This window comes from Glandiceps talaboti, chromosome 9 (genome assembly GCF_964340395.1).
Source record: "Glandiceps talaboti chromosome 9, keGlaTala1.1, whole genome shotgun sequence".
In the NCBI taxonomy this organism is placed as follows: domain Eukaryota; kingdom Metazoa; phylum Hemichordata; class Enteropneusta; family Spengelidae; genus Glandiceps; species Glandiceps talaboti.
Genome location: NC_135557.1, coordinates 23,939,503 through 23,957,429, shown reverse-complemented (window position 1 = coordinate 23,957,429; position 17,927 = coordinate 23,939,503). Strand labels below are relative to the sequence as shown.

Below are 17,927 nucleotides of genomic sequence, written 5' to 3'. Positions count from 1 at the left end.
ACACCTACATTTGAAATTAGGTTGGTGTCAAAATTGTGAATTGATTTTAAATCGAACCCAAGACCAATATTCTGGACAATGTTCTTATCTTATCATGCAGCAAAATGTATTACTTTCAAGAAGAGAAACCCGATTTTCAAACTTAAGACATGAGTCAATTGAACGACGACAAAGCAGCCGCGGTAAGTCAATGGAAACATGAATCTATTCATATTCTTAACAGTTTTGGTTTATAGGCAGGATTTTTCAAAACCATTCCTAGAGACTCTTTTAAAAGTGATATTATTCCAACAAGGAAACTTGGCGAAAATTTATGTTAACAATATATTTCCTAAGCATAGTCACATTCAATACAGACTTTACAGGTTTATATTCAAGACGAATGCTCCAAACGAAGATTATACAACAGCGACACACTCGAGTTTATGATATATTGTTGATATAATGCTTAATGTTACCTTTTAGATTGTTCAGACAATTTAATTCCATTAGTTCATATTCACCAGTTGCACTCATCTCGTTTTGTGTGTTAATGTAAACCTATTTATAAAGAGAAATGATAAATTATATTTCGCTTTAAGGACTTGATGACAGTTTGATCTTTGACAAAATATAAGCAAGATATACATACACAACTGAAGTAGATCATTTTGCAAGTTGCTGTTGTCGTTTTACTTGGTGGTAGATATCCGAACCTTCAATGATGAATACGGTGTGATTGTTATTGATTGAAGGGAGTCTAAAAAGCTCAATTAATGTACACAAAACTCTCGGCAGTAGAGTATTCAACAATAAAAGTATCTAGGAAGTAAGACGACAACCTAAACGTGTCAATTACTCAGCGTCGATCATTAAATGTATGAATTATTTACAGTTACTGTACTAGTCCACTTAGATTTTTTTCCCAAAATATTTTCCTTCGTCCTGCCAAGGAAAATACGAAGGGGTCTTTGTGTATTTTCCGGCTAAATGAAGGAAAATATTGGAGAGTAACATAATTATACCAGCGCCGGTAATATCAAAGAAAAAATTAGGAAATGTAATGCTGATTTCGAACGTGTTGACTCATATTTCGAACGTGGCAGAACTAGTAATGTATAGACATGTATACGCATTGTCGTAACGTAGAATGACCCGAGTATATATTCCATTTTTGTTCTAAATGCTCGCATTGTGCATGGTATACTTATGCAAATAACCATCCCCTGGGAATGGTATACCAAGAGGTGTTGACCAGTGAACGAAATATATGCACGAGCGATAGCGAGTGCATATATTGAGTTCACTGGTCAAAACCCAGTGGTATACCATTCCCAGGGGTGGTTTATCGCTATTATATTATACCAGTATATTGAAAATATCGGAAGCAAGATAAAAACGCAACATTTTCTGGTTTCATTTGCGCCCCCATCCCTGCACAGACTTCAACGGTCGTAGACGAACAGTGAACATCAAAATTTGGACGCGTGCCAACTGTACATTATCGCTCATTTTAGACACGCTAGTTCGATGACTAAACCAATCAACCAATCTCTCGATTTGCGCCATCACTATAATGGTATAATATACTTGCTGTTCTAGCTGTACCAAAAAGCTACAGAACTAGAAGATTTCTAATGTTAAATGACAATTACCTCGTACTTAGCCGTTTTACGTCCTTCCAGCGGCTGGTAAGAACTTCCCAACTTTTTACATCTCTTGACTATCACTGTAAAATCAAGCCTGTCCTTTGCGTTTGCTTTCCAACAATCTTTCATCAATGTGTACCTATATTGAATATGTTAATGTATACAACATCTCTCAGTGACCACTTCTGAAAAAATCGAATTCCTAACACTTCGACCTATGAAAACCTTTTCCCGTTTCATTTGAAATAATAAAATAATTTTGTGATTCTGATTCACCATGACTTGCATTTCAGAATATCTAAAGGATTTAGAGGTAACACAGCTTTCAGCAGCCATTTTTATTTTACATTGTAAAATCATTTCATACGGATTACTTTCCTTGATTTCAAAGTCACACTGTTAAAAATATATCAATATGTCAAGAAGTATCCCTATTCTCCTCATTTGTTAAAGTGATCACACATGAATGTTTTTGATTAATCACCAACTTTTATAATAAATTGTTTGTTAAGTTGTCTTGTTGTATGTGATTATAATGACAAGTATATGAACTATATTCAGACTGAAAGTGTTTAGTGAACAGTGGCAACATACAAGTTTACTCACAATTCAATACAACAACCTTCAGGCTTCGATAACCTGTAACCGTCTTTCAATTTCTCTAAAAGCTCCTTTTCTGAGATTGTAGATGACAATTCGTTATAGGGCTCACTACCTGTCAATAAAATATCAATTATTTCCATTTATGATGATATCGACGCCTTCACAACGGTAACTGGATATCAATAATAGCTAAACTAGAGATAAATGTATTAAATAAATGATTCTCATTCTTTAGTAATCGTCCAATATAAATATCTTCTATACTGTTATCCTAAACTTCCTTTGAACTGTACTGTAACCATAATTTAATCGAAATTTGGCTGTTTTATATATTTTTGCTGAATTTCCCTGTTTATAACATATTGTATTTTATCATGAAATAAATATTTACATTATTTTATCATTACTTATTACATTTTATCATTATCACATCTTTACCTGAAGATGCTAACATACCTCGTGTGGCCATTTCATACAGCAATATACTGAAAGCCCATACGTCAGATTTCTTGGTAAATTCATCAGCTGTTAGAGTTTCTGGTGCTTTCCATCGAACGAGCTCATTGTCCTAAACGGACACAAACACGTTGTTAATAAAAAAACCACAATTTTAAAAACAGAGGTTTGAGGAAATGAATAACGTGCATTTGTTGATTGTCACACGTTATGACAAGCACGGGGTCGTATATTTAATATGTACATTCCAGACATAAATGCAAATTAGATGCAGCTATTAAATACACTGTATGATAATATTTGGTCATTATGGGAAACGATTTCATATCATGTGACGTGACACAAGCCAATCCCAAGAAGGTTTTTAAAAACCAATGTGCTATTAATAAATACTTATTGCCTGCATATTTTCGGGCACTACAATACCTCATATTAGCTCTTGTTCTGTAATGTAGCAACTATTCCATGACTTGAACCACTGGGAAACAGTCTCTGCATAACAGCCCTTTGTGTAATCGTCATTTTCTAGTGTCCTCTTTGCCATGCCAGACAAGAAGTGTTAACTACCACGTACACGGCTGGGCATTCTGAGACCTGCAATACTAGTAACTCCTCTACCTCGAAACGATACCCTGATAACGTTTGATAACGTTTATTTATTCGACATAAATGACTATATGCTGTTCGACAATATCTTGCCATTTTATGAATTGATTAGAAATGGAAAACTACATCTTTATATAATTGTCTGTTTATTATATAAATCGTATTACCTGTTGTCTTCGGTGGTGTTTCTCATTATGTGCCAAGTCTATAGCTGATCCTAATTCCCCTATCTTGCAAACATTCTTTATTGTGACAACCACGTGTTTTGCTGCTAAGGCACAGTGTACAATCTGTGTGAAAACCAGTCACGAAACTCAATAATTACAATGACTTTGCATAGCTTCATCTGCCTGACCTATGTATGTATGTATGTATGTATGTATGTATGTATGTATGCATGCATGTATGTATGTATGCATGCATGTATGCGTGTGTGTATGTATGTATGTATGTATGTATGTATGTATGTATGTATGTATGTATGTATGTATGTATGTATGTATGTATGTATGTATGTATGCACGTATGTATGTGTGTGTGTGTGTGTGTGTGTGTGTGTTTTAGTTCCAAGTGGGTTCGTTATTCAATTTCCATAAAGTTTCATTCGTTTGAATGTTCTTATCAAGATATCTCAATACACCACTGCGGTTACAATAATAATAACAATAAGTGTTTGAAGCACATTTGGTATATAATCTTGAGTAAATATTTTACTAGTTTTGGTACGTGAACATTGATAAACTTACATTTTTGGACGCTAGAAAAGCCATTCCATTCGCAATGTCTCTGGCAAATATTTGCAGATTAGACTTAATAAAGACTTCAGTACTTTTCTTCAGAAAATCCAAAAGGTTGCCATTTTCAAACGGTTCAAATACTAAACAATAGCGACCTGTGTAATGAAATGTATTCAAATAATCATTAAAGAAGTCTTTCATCATTACGATAACCACATATAATCCCATAGTCCTTTGCGTCTGAGCATGCTCAGTCTGGATTGCAAGTTCCCTATTGACCAATCATGTCTGTAAGAAGTACATATGGAATAATATATACAATAATTCCACGTTTATATACACACCAGTCACTATCACAAAATGATGATTAGCAACTTACCAGGATTAATTTCACATCGTCCAATCAAGTCATATATGTTTTCGTGTTTTCCAATCTTGTATAAATTATTGAATTCAGTCGACAGGATATTCTGTTCGCTGACATCTACATTTTGTACATGATTGTAAAGATCAAGACAAATCATTAAATTTATTGATTATTGGATAATTATTTATGTGTATCTTCAATGACGATCAGTATTATTCCTGTGTCACAAGAACATCTACGTATACCAGGCTCGAATTATTCTTCGAAAGAAAGTGTGTTCTAGAAGTAGAAGCCTCAGTAGCTCTGATTTCTTATTCACTATATCTGCATTAATTTCTACAAGAACATTTATTAATCTTTTTGCAAGTTATTGGGTTACAAACAATGACTTGGTATATGTTGTTTCATATTGATTTTTTCAAGTAGGAAACAATGATAAAATCGTTTTATAACTTCAAAATCCAAAATAAATACCTAATCTTCATCCATATAAACACTACACAATAAAAGCTGTAATGAATGGCATTCAAACAATTACCCTTTGTCTTTTTAATGTATACCAAAGATGACTTCCTGTGTCGTTTGCGTCCTTCTACAATACTGTAAGAACCAGTCTCATAGATAATCGTTGACTCTACAGTGATATCAGCCTTCGGTATTTCAGGAAGTTCATAACCAGAATTGTCATCAGTTACAGTGCCAGTAGGGTTTACTTCATCCATTCTAACGCTTTCTATCTAGAGAAGTCAGCAAATGAAAAACAATAAATTTATGAAATTTCACTAATGAATATGAAATACAGAAAACATTCACAATTAGTCAATTAATTACAGATGATCAAATAACAACAATTAGATACACAATCTTGTTTGATATTAAATATAAATAATATCTCAGCCCACTATAGAAAACAGATATTACATTGCCCCTAAGTGAAGTAGGATATATTAAACACCGCCACCGTCTGCAGTATGACGCCTTGGTTTTCTATAGTGGTCTGAGATGATATGAAGTTAATGCAAGTCAGACTGAGAATACAAAATTTGATCAGTCTGACTTGCATTAACTTTATATCATCTCAGACTCTCAGACATGATGTTGGTATGTTATTTAAGAAAATTACAACATCAAGTAGGAACGAAAGTAATTGTATATTCTTATATAATGACTGCATCATCTCTTAAAAGTTGTCAATAAACTTTGTGTGTTTGACTTTCCTCGACTTTTTGTACAGATGTTTAGAGGTATCAGGAATACCTGACGGCTGATATGGATGATTGACAGGTACGACACTGGTAAAGAACATGCTGCTCTCTGTATTTTGTAAACGCTCAATCACTTTAAATCATTTTCTTATATATCACGCCAATAAAGGATGTTCTTCTCTGTCAACCTTAGTTTCTTGTTACTTACAGATTCGTAGACTGCCTGTGGGTTGCTTTGTTGCTGATTACGACTGGTATCTGGTTCCTGTGAATATAAAAAAATATTACAACAACGCATGAGTGTATTGCACTATAAATGGATCAATAGTTTTAACTAGATATCGTCCTGGACGTATTCTAATGGATTCATGTACTCATTACACTAGTATACCACCATGTGCATGATGAACATTAGGAAGATTAGGCTATCTGTCTGTCTGTCTGTCTGTCTGTCTGTCTGTCTGTCTGTCTGCCTGTCTGTCTGTCTGTCTGTCTGACTGTCTGTCTGTCTGTCTGTCTGTCTGTCCGTCCGTCCGTCCGTCCGTCTATCTATCTATATATCTATCTATCTATCTATCTATCTATCTATCTATCTATCTATCTATCTATCTATCTATCTATCTATCTATCTATCTATCTATCTATCTATCTAACTATCTGTCTGTCTATCTATCTATCTATCTATCTATCTATCTATCTATCTATGTATCTAAATTAACTTATTAAAAAAGGCAACCGATATAATGTGAATACTCGCCTCCATGGTGAAAGTTTCACTCTCTTCTTCATCTTCATTGGAGGAATGTCTTCTACGAAAACACCATACAGCAAGTACAGAGACAATCACAAATATCACCGCTGCTATCACTGCACCTGCTATCAATCCGCCATCGTCAGCGGTATCTTTTGCTGGACGCCCCTTCGTTTTCATAGTTTCAACTTTAAAAGAAGCAGATACGGGAACTTGAAGGTACAATACATAATTATATCAATGAGCTTGTAAAAGGTTACGATTCACTTGCGTTTTCTTGTGTATTTCAAAATTTGGAATATGTCACTGTGTCTTTAGACTGAAGTTTTGTTGTCGTCTGCATTTCTCTTAAGCTAGTGATTGAAGGAGTGTACACTACAATGATGAGCTGTGTAATGTAGTCTATCTTTTGTTTTACTATATACGTTTGAATAAATTACTTAACAAATACCTATATAGTTCAATTGAATAGCCAACTCCCATACTACACAGCTGTAATGTTCACTCTAAAATGACGACACAGTGATAAAACCTACATTATTTCATAAATTTATACTATTTACATTACCTTGAGTATTGAAAGATTCTTCCTCACAAGTTATCTCACTGCTACAAAACATTATTCTATATTCCTCACTGACGTCTTTCAACGCTGGAAGGTTATAGCTATTTGAAGCAGTTGAAAGACAGCTTTCAAGCAACATCCATTTTCTGTTCACGTACTCCTCTATTTTGACACAGAAAGAGATATTATCCAGATCACCATAGCCAGTCCAGTGTAAAGCTCTTGTTGTTGAATTGTAAGTCAGAACTGGTTTAGCTGTGACATAACATAACAAAAGTTAATTTATATCTGATTCTACTAGTATCTATTACTGCTTGTATAGTATTATATAGGTATTTATTTTCTTAAAGGAGGCAAAAGCTGTGTTTATATGTTTTGGTGTATTTTTTTTGTTATAAATATATTCACAGTATTCTACTTATTGTTGTATACGTACTTAACCATCACTTGCAATAGGGAACTTGCAATCCAGACTGAGCATGCTCAGACGCAAAGGAGTATGGGATTATCTGTGGTTATCGTAATAACTTATCTAGAGCTACCGATGAAATAAACCTCTCACATGCACAATGGTCAGGGTAAATATGAATTGATTACTGGTGGTAATAAACAAAGCAACATTACTGTTTACAATACTAATTGATTAGTATTTATTACCACATTCCCCATGATGCAACATTCAACATGGCGGGTTTGCAAGTTCCCTATTGACTGAACTCTAACCTGGTATGACTGGCAGTAAGATATAACTAATTTATCAACAATCCAATGACGTATTTTATACGTGTATTTCGAGGAAATCCCTGTAATATATCACGTGACCATATGTTTTAACAATACCAAATTATGATGTCATTGAAGGCATGTATCAATTAAAAAGAAAAGTTTATAAACTCAACTTGTGTCACTTTAATTTTGTTCTTATTTACATAGACTTATGAATGTTGTCATGTTTACTGTCATCCATGAATCATCACTTAGTGATAAACCCTTGTATCATATCCTACAAACTTGCAGTACAGTCCGTTTCGATTTACCGTTAACATGTTCTGTTTGAGACGACCATGCAGAAACAAAAAACAGTCTGCACATACTACACTTTAAGATAGCAATATTGAATAACTTCACTTTCTTGCGACATTTTGTTTACATGAAATGAACTAAATTGCTACCATACAGACATCAAATTTAGACGTCAAAACGATTTTGCCAGCGAGTCTTCGTCTGGTTGCAGTACGTTTAAATGGGTTACTTATACTACTTTTGATCTTGCTATTTTAGTGTAGAATATGTAGTTCTTATTGGTTTCCACGTGGTGTCATGATGGGTGAATGGTTAGCGTGACTGGCTTGGAATTGCTCCCCGGGGAGTTGAGGAAGACTAAAGGGCCGTTGTGCCGTTCTGATCCGAGCCAGGGGTAATAATTGTAAAGCGCTTTGAGCATGGTGTGGGAAAGCGCTATATAAGAACCGAACATTATTATTATTATTATAGCAAACAGAACAAGTAAACGGTAACATAAAACGGGCTGTACACGTATTTGTCACAGTTGACGAACGAGAACTTGAGATGGCCAGCACCTCCTTAAGTACACACGGATGTCAAACCAGTATTTTAGTACTACAACATGAACAACTAGACAACACAGTGAATATATATATATATATATATATATATATATATATATATATAGTGTTTATTTACCCAAAAGCACAAATGAACATTACAGATACACATACAAAAATACTATTTCGTGGGTAAATAGGGGAATCGGGATTTAGCTTACAGCTATTCAAGCCTGTCCCCTACCATAGTTATATACAATGTTTGACAGCAAAGTGATATAGCAAAAGGAAATACATAGTACCTCGGAGTTCATAGTACTTATGAAGAACATACGGTAACAATAAATTGTACAGTGGTTTAATTTACTCTTCTAGAAGAAATTGTTTATAAGATCGCTTAAATTCGTTTAGCGTATTGATACATCTTATGTTGACAGGGATGCTATTCCAGATTTTTGCCCCTGAGAAGGAGAAAGAAAACTGACCTGAGTTTGTTCTGGCATAATATGGGTAAATATTTTGATATGAACAGAGTCTTGTATTGTAGTTATGGTGTGAAGGTTCAAAATAATCATACAAAGTGTGTGGTGATAGTTGATGGATCAAGCCATAAATAAAGGAACCTATCAAATATCTATGCAGTTTAAAAACATCTAGAATATTCAACTGAGCAAACAAAGGAGATGAGTGATCCGTTGGAGATTTAAACAAAACTGTTCGAACAATCATTTTCTGTGACATTAATATACGATTTAGATGTGATGAATAAGTGTTACCCCAAACCTCAAGGCCATAGTTGATATGGGGGAGTATGAATGTGTTGTACAAGAGTAGTAAAATGTGTAATGGTAATATATGTCTAAGTCTATACAAAATCCCACACTTTATTCTGATTAGCTTGTTTACCTTTTCGATGTGGTCGGACCAAGAGAGATGTTTGTCTAAAGTAATTCCCACAAAGGTGACAACATACTCCTCCTTGATGCTTTTGCCTTGTAATGTGATATCACCAATCAAATTTACTTTCTTGTTGCGCCCTCTAAATACTATAAAATTTGATTTTTCACTATTTATTGTCAATTTGTTTGTATTGCACCAACGTTGAACCTCGTGTAATTGACCCGAAACATGATCCAAATTAATTTCCCCAACCTGTGAATAGGTATGAAAGAGATTGGTATCGTCTGCGAACAAACGGAAATCAAAGAAAGAGGACGAGTTTGGAAGATCATTTATATACATTAAAAACAAAGTCGGGCCTAGTACAGAGCCTTGGGGTACTCCAAAGTGAATAAAACGTTTTTCCGATATATGACCGTTTAGCTGGACAAACTGAGAGCGACCTGACAGGTAGCTTTTGAACCAGTTATGACAAGTGCCCCGGAACCCGTAATGTTCAAGCTTGGCTAATAAGATCGAATGATCGATTGTATCGAACGCTTTACTGAAATCAATAAATACCCCTAGAGTGAAATTCCCTTTATCAATCTCTTTAAGAATGTGATTTACTAAATTAATCAAGGTAAGTTTGGTACTGTGATTCTCTCTGAAACCATATTGATGTCTATACAAAATATTGAATTTGTCCAGATAAGAGATGATTTGTTTATTTATGACTTTTTCAATGATTTTACTGAATAGGGGCAAAATAGATATAGGTCTATAGTTTCCAACAGAGTCATTCTCCCCTTTCTTGAAAATGGGTTTCACTTTGGCGACCTTCAACGCTGATGGGAATGTACCAATTAAAAATGAACAATTTATGACGTGAGCCAAAGGCGGCGCTATTACTTCAGCAGCATCAATGAGGAGTCGGGGAGTTAAATTATCCCACCCACTAGCCTTTTTTCTATCTAAATTAATTAAAAGCGCTTTGATATCAAGAGGCGTAACAGGTTGAAGAAAAAATGATTGTAACTGAGGTAAGCCCATATTTTGCCAAAAATCACAATTGGTCGGCGGAATATTATTTGCCAACCTTTGACCTACACTAACAAAATATTTGTTGAACTCCTCAACAACATCAGCTGGTTCTGATACAATACGCGTAGAACTATTTGCATCCACCTTTAGAGTAGGTGGTACTTTATCTGAACAGTTTTTCTTGCCTAACACGTCATTAATTACATTCCACAACCTGGCACCCTTACTAACAGTGAATAAATCAGCATAATAAGTCTGTTTCGCTTTTCTTATTGTACTTGTAAGAATGTTCCTGTAGGTTTTATAACGTAACACTACATCTTGGTTATGCTGACTAGAGATTACCTTTGACAACAGCTTATGTTTTGTTTTTACTGATTTCTTGATTGCTTTTGTAATCCATGGATTCTTTTTCCTTTTAACTTTGACAACTTTTACTTTCAGCGGTGCATGGTGGTCACAAACATCGGTAAATAAACTACTAAATGCATCAAATGCTTCATCCACATTGCTGTTGTTATTGATAACGGAACTCCAGTCAACATATTGTAGGTCCGAAATAAAGCTATCTCGATCATAATTCTTGAAATCCCTCTTTGTGACTGATTGTGAAATTGGTAAATTAATATTAAAGTTTTCAAACATTGCAAAAATTGGAAAGTGGTCAGATATATCTGTAACAAGTGTACCAGTATTTACATGACAAGTATTTATATTTGTATAAATATGATCAATTGTAGACGAAGAAGAAGCAGTGACCCTCGTTGGTAGTGTGATAATCTGATTGAGGAGAAAGCATTGCATCTTGGATATAAAATTCACTGTGTTACAATCTGACTTTCCACTGTCAATGTTGAAGTCTCCCATGAGGATACAAAATTTCCTATCTAACTTGACCTTGCAAAGTACATCAGAAAGACTATTTTCAAATTCTACAATATCTGTCCCTGGCTTGCGATATAAAACTCCAACAATGATTCGGTTTTTTCTGCCATAAATTTCAAACCATATCGATTCTGAATGAATAACATTAAACTGTAACATCTTATAGGTGAGAGATGAATGAATATATGCTGCTACTCCTCCTCCCCTCCCTGTAACTCACACAGTTTCCTTTCAACGGTCGAGGCAGTAAGGCATAGTTACAAACGTAAATCGTTTCATGTAAAACTTTAGGGTAATTTCGTAGATCAAGGATTAAAAGTGATCGAAGAACGAAACTTTACAACTTCTTGCACTTTATTAATATGTGTATCGCTGACACAGACACTATAGTATTGGGCTTGTTTATGCTGTTCTAAAACCATCAATAAATTGAGGTCATATTGAAATAACCAATAATATTTATTTGTCTTTTCTCAGACTTATATACTGGTGATGATTCATGATGATCAATCACATCATGAAACCAAATCTCTCCATCATTTAAACTGAAAGATTCATCGGTGGGGGCGCTCTACATTGTGTTTGTGAAAGCAATGGGTGAAGCCCAAACATTGACGAATCTTTACAGACTACCTTCATTTTTCTCATGCACACCCCCCAAAAAAGAAAAGAAAGAAAGAAAGAACAAAGAAAGAAAGAAAGAAAGAAAGAAAGAAAGAAAGAAAGAAAGAAAGAAAGAAAGAAAGAAAGAAAGAAAGAAAGAAAGAAAGAAAGAAAGAAAGAAAGAAAGAAATGTATATTACTCACCGTATGTTTTGAAGACGATGTATTGTGTTGATCGGCTTTGGCCATAAGTATTCATAGCATATACTCTCATTTCATAGTCTGTTGACTCCATAAGTTCACTTATAATCACATTCTCTGCTGCATTGTCAATATCACGTGAAATAAAGTCTGTCTTTCCAGTTTGACGGTACTGGAAAACGTACACTAGGCTACCAGGATCACCACCATCGTATCCTGGAATTATTCTAATAGTTAGGTAGTTGTAGCTTCTTTTCTCCAGTACAAGTCGCTTAGGAGTCTCCGGTGGTCCTGAATATAAAGACGGGTGAATTGTGTTAGATATGACTATAGTGGTAGATACAAGTGTCAATTAAAAACGTACATGTCATTAATGCCTGCTTGTCTACTCTGTCTCCGACTCCGATCCGTCTGTCTGTCTGTCTGTCTGTCTGTCTGTCTGTCTGTCTGTCTGTCTGTCTGTCTGTCTGTATGTCTGTATGTATGTATGTATGTATGTATGTATGTCTGTGTCTGTCTGTCTGTCTGTCTGTATGTCTCTCTCTGTGTCTGTGTCTATCTATCTATCTATCTATCTATCTATCTATCTATCTATCTATCTATCTATCTATCTATCTATCTATCTATCTATCTATCTATCTATCTATCTCTGTATATATGTATCTATCTATCTATCTATCTATCTATCTATCTATCTATCTATCTATCTATCTATCTATCTATCTATCTATCTATCTGTCTATCTATCTATCTGTCTATCTATCTGTCTGTCTGTCTGTCTGTCTGTCTGTCTGTCTGTCTGTCTGTCTGTCTGTCTGTCTGTCTGTATGTATGTATGTATGTCTGTCTCTCTGCATGTCTGTCTATCTGTCTCTCTGTATCTCTGTATGTATGTATGTATGTATGTATGTATGTATGTATGTATGTATGTATGCATGCATGCATGCATGCATGCATGTATGTATGTATGTATGTATGTATGTATGTATGTATGTATGTATGTATGTATGTCTCTGTCTCTGTCTGTTTTTCTGTCTGTCTGTCTGTCTGTCTGTCTGTCTGTCTGTCTGTCTGTCTGTCTGTCACAATCTCTGTATATTAGAAGTACAAAATATAACAAAAGATGAGCCAAGGAAATACCATACCTATTTGGATTAGATGAATTTCAAAAAGTTGGGTCCCAGCATCATTTGAACATTTCAAATTGTATACGCCATAATGTTCTGATGTAACTACTGCGATGTGTAGACTGCTACTCATAGCGGTGTTGATTGGCTGTGGCAATACTAGACCGTCTTTCGACCAGTTACCGAATGTAACAGGGATGGGATTAGCTTGTACTTCAACGATCAGAGTCACTGACTGTCTGAATTCAGCACTAAAATAGTTATTTCCAATTATTGTTGGTAGATCTATGATAGATAGACGGGGTTATATTAATTCACAGGCACATATTGAAATAAATACTTACACACTATTTTTTTAACAATCAATTCACCAATATACACTAGGGAACTTGCAAACCAGTCATATTCAATGTTGCATCATGGGAAATATGATACTAAATATCAATCAATAATTATAACAATAATGTTACAAACTTTGTGACCACAAATAATCAATTCATGGTTCCCTGACCATTGTAGGAGGTTTATTCTATCGATAGCCCCAGATTAGGTATTATGAGAACTACAGATACTCCCATAGTCCTTTGTATCTGAGCATGCTCAGTCTGGATTGCATGTTCCCTATTCTAAAACGATCAACCGTTCCCTCTACTTATCCCACAAACTATTAAGTAACGACATGTACGTGATAATAATGTTGAACTATGGTGTGAGTAATGTAGAATCTTCGAAAGGAAATCTTTTTTCACAAACATTTGAATATAACAATTCTAAACAGAACAATAACATGTATACTTAAAGCAATAAACCACCCGTGAGGGAGGATTGTGTATATATATATATAATCCTATGATAAGTGAACGAAATATGTGTACGGCCGATAGCAAGTGCATTTGAGTTTAATGGTCAAAGCCAACTGGTATACCAGCCATATATAAGGGGGATTGCTATACAAGTGGATAAAAAAAGAAGAAGGGCAGGACTAGAACTAGTTAGTACTAAGGTAACAAGGTGGATGCTCGTTCCGTCATGCGCAACAAGCTTCAAATTAGTCTAATATATGTAGCAACTCACATTTGACATCCACGATTATGGTTTCACGATCTATTCCGAGTTGTCCATTGTATAAGTCATTGTTAGCTTCACATGTATAGTTTCCACTTTGCGTTCTTTGTACTGGGTTCAATTCCAGTATATTTCCATCAATTACACGTCCCTCTGGTGTTGTCCAAGTGAACTGAGGATTAGGATTACCGTCTGCTGAGCAATTTATAATCAAAGATTCGCCCTCAACCGTAGTTTGGTCAGGCATTGGTGTGATTTGGGGTATGTCTAAGGGAAATTAATACACAAGTCTGTTACAATTGTATCAAAAATATGTATTATGTTATATGATAAATTTCATATTGACTGCATATTACATAAAATGTCAAGATAGTAGTATGTTCAAGTGACTGAGATGTTCCCGTTCTTAATGATTAGAATTTCAACAAACTTAATGCTTCTCGTAAGGGCAAAACCTGGGATATTTCTTGCTAACACATTGTTGGCATGCAAAATTCTGAGATTTATCCATCATACATGATGTACCCCTTAACTGAGAAATTAAATATATGAAACTACCTGTATATAAAATTTGAAGCTTGCATATTTAACATATTGCCTAATTATCAAAACATCATTAATTATTCACATAAATTACTACGATTATAAGATTAAGATTATTTATGCAAATTAAACATCACAAATAAGAACTATATACAACAATATCTACCAAACATGTGTGATTTGTTAGTTAATATATGTAACAATTATGTGAAGTTTGTATTCTTAAGATATATTCTAATTACGAGCTACTGTTTTAAGTGCAAATGTCTAATTAGTATTCAAATAATGTTTACTAGAGTCTAATCAGTTCTTGTCATCAGTACATCGAAGATGTGTTGTAAGTTTCATTAGAATCAATGTAGTAGGTTTGGAAACACCACGTCCACAAATAGACAGACACACTCACATACATACATACATACATACATACATACATACATACATACATACATACATACATACATACATACATACATACATACATACATACATACATACATACATACATACATGACAGACAGACAGACAGACAGACAGACAGACAGACAGACAGACAGACAGACAGACAGACAGACAGACAGACAGACAGACAGACAGACAGACAGACAGACAGACAGACAGACCGACCGACCGACCGACCGACCGACCGACCGACCGACCGACCGACAGACAGACAGACAGACAGACAGACAGACAGACAGACAGACAGACAGACAGACAGACAGACACATTAGACATCCCAAAATTTCATCAATATGATTTAAACTTACATTGCACATCTATATATATATTTGATGAGACATTTTTCACCGAGCTGTCATGAAACGTGGTAGTTGCCACGCATGTATATATTCCAGATTCATCCCTCGAAGTACTGTTTATCTTTAACATTGAATCTGAGGACAAAATGTCGTCTGTTGCGTTAAACCACTCAAACGTTGGTTTTGGGTTGCTGTCGGCAGTACACACGACAACGAAGGTCTTGTACTCTGTTGTTGTACCACCATGTGGATGGTGGATGTCCGCCCTCTCTGGTGGGTCTTAAATAGGGAGAAAGAAAATTGACGATATTGTTTGACAGTCTCCAGTCGTCTTGACTTTTTTTAGCATTTATCTTTAAATAACTTTTGTGTTAACTTTGATGAAATATAATTTAAACTTGGTGTTTTTGAAATTCAATAAATATGTATGTTCGCATTCAATTGAGAACATTGGAAACGTGTGTGTGTGTGTGTGTGTGTGTGTGTGTGTGTGTGTGTGTGTGCTCGATACTCACTGCGATCCGAGAAACAGTGAGTAAAGCGCCTTTAAATTTGTTTGTAAATTACTACATATGACAAAATAGAATCCACGTCTGAATACAAACTAGGTAGTGATGCATGACTACATGAACGAATACAGACCTTGGTATCTTCTGGGTTATTCAAGGTAACATGGCTTTAGATTGAAAGAGGTACTTGATTGTTAGTATTCCAGTTTAATAATAAAATCAAACACAAGACCAGAAGTAAGGTTGTATATGGTTGTGATAGTGAACTAGTATTTGTAAACATCACAACGTGATGGATGTGTGTCAACTACTGAGCTACATCACTACTTTAGAACAGTTTATAGTTTGATGTAAACACGAATCAGATTTCTCGATTTGCGTCATTAATATACTGTTTTAATATAATACCCAACAAAATTCAAAACAGTCTCATAACTCACATTGGACATCCACGTTCATGGTTTCACGATCTATTCCGAGTTGTCCATTGTATAAGTCATTGTTAGCTTCACATGTATAGTTTCCACTTTGCGTTCTTTGTATTGGATTCAAATCCAGTATATTTCCATCAATTACACGACCCTCTGGTGTTGTCCAAGTGAACTGAGGATTAGGATTACCGTCTGCTGAGCAATTTATAATCAAAGATTCGCCCTCCAATATAGTTTCGTCGTGTATGGGTGTGACCTCGGGCATGTCTGATGAGGATAATATGAAAGGTCTGTTTCAACTGTATCAAAAGTTTTGTTATTTTACAGACAGTGGTATTATAAAAATCATGCAGTATATACATAAAACAGCCAAGACATAATAATTCATTTACGTCAGTGACAGGCCACCCTTGTTAATGACGGCGAGTTGAGAATCACAAACAAATACAATAGAGAGAGAGAGAGAGAGAGAGAGAGAGAGAGAGAGAGAGAGAGAGAGAGAGAGAGAGAGAGAGAGAGAGAGAGAGAGAGAGAGAGAGAGAGAGAGAGAGAGAGAGAGAGAGAGAGAGAGAGAGAGAGAGGGGGGGGGGAGAGAGGGGGGAGGGAGAGAGAGGTGTGTGTGTGTGTGTGTGTGTGGAAGGGTACAGGAAGGAAAGAGGAAATGAAGGAAAACGGAGAGAAATATATGAATGGGGTACATACAATCAGGCAGGCTGATTGACCGACAGCAATAATTTTAATGTATACTTACATTGCACATCCATATATATTTTTGTTGAGACATTTTGCATCGTGCTGTCATGAAATACAGTGGTTGCCACACATGTATATATTCCAGATTCATCCCTCGAAGTACTGTTTATCTTTAACATTGAATCTGAGGACAAAATATCGCCAGCTGGGGTAAACCACCTGAACGTTGGTTTTGGGTTACTGTCTGCATCACATATGACAACAAAGCTCTTGTACTCAATAGTAGTACCACCATGTGGATGGTCGATGTCCGCCCTCTCTGGTGGGTCTTAAAATAGGAGAAAGTACATTTTCACGATCGTGTTATGTCTTCATGAATAGAGGAACCAGTCTCTTCTGAGTTATTTACAGTGACACAGCCTATTATTGAAATTCCAAATGCGAACCCCCTTCTTTTAATCAATACAGTGGGTCAACAACATACAATAAAGTATACCCCTCTTCAATTTGAACTGCAAGAATCGCACGGTGTACCTAAGAGGAACATCAACAGGGAACGCCATACTCTACCACAGGGGCATGTATTATTGCTTAGATTTCCGTTTTCTTAGGAAAATATCATACGAATTTGCTGCTACAAATGTATCAATCTCTATACTACGTAGAAATATTTTCTCCTCACAGGTATGAACATATAGTCAAA

At 35.3% G+C, this 17,927-nt stretch overlaps 1 protein-coding gene across 1 annotated transcript; it reads right to left on the bottom strand.

The window, feature by feature from the left end:
- Window positions 1-423: 423 nt before the first annotated feature.
- On the bottom strand, window positions 424-17,364 carry LOC144440007 (inactive tyrosine-protein kinase 7-like). The gene is made up of 17 exons (XM_078129236.1): window positions 17,283-17,364; window positions 16,541-16,798; window positions 15,601-15,870; window positions 14,297-14,554; window positions 13,241-13,507; window positions 12,099-12,386; window positions 6,922-7,173; window positions 6,360-6,541; window positions 5,811-5,867; window positions 4,936-5,134; window positions 4,410-4,514; window positions 4,040-4,185; window positions 3,461-3,583; window positions 2,670-2,799; window positions 2,235-2,343; window positions 1,635-1,767; window positions 424-540 (listed from the first exon to the last, which is right to left on the bottom strand). The coding sequence occupies exons 1-17, from the start codon at window positions 17,320-17,322 to the stop codon at window positions 424-426; spliced, it is 2,934 nt and encodes a 977-aa protein (XP_077985362.1). The 5' UTR covers window positions 17,323-17,364.
- Window positions 17,365-17,927: the final 563 nt, after the last annotated feature.

What these genes read in the sequence shown, in the direction of transcription:
- LOC144440007 (XM_078129236.1), bottom strand. Translation starts at nt 17,322, where the DNA reads ATGCAAAATGTCTCAACAAAAATATATATGGATGTGCAAT. An exon ending in AGAATCTTTCAATACTCAAG is followed by an intron (nt 6,542 to 6,921) that starts GTAATGTAAATA and finishes CTTCTTTTAAAG; the next exon opens with TTGAAACTATGAAAACGAAG. An exon ending in ATACATTAAAAAGACAAAGG is followed by an intron (nt 4,515 to 4,935) that starts GTAATTGTTTGA and finishes TACAAAATGTAG; the next exon opens with ATGTCAGCGAACAGAATATC.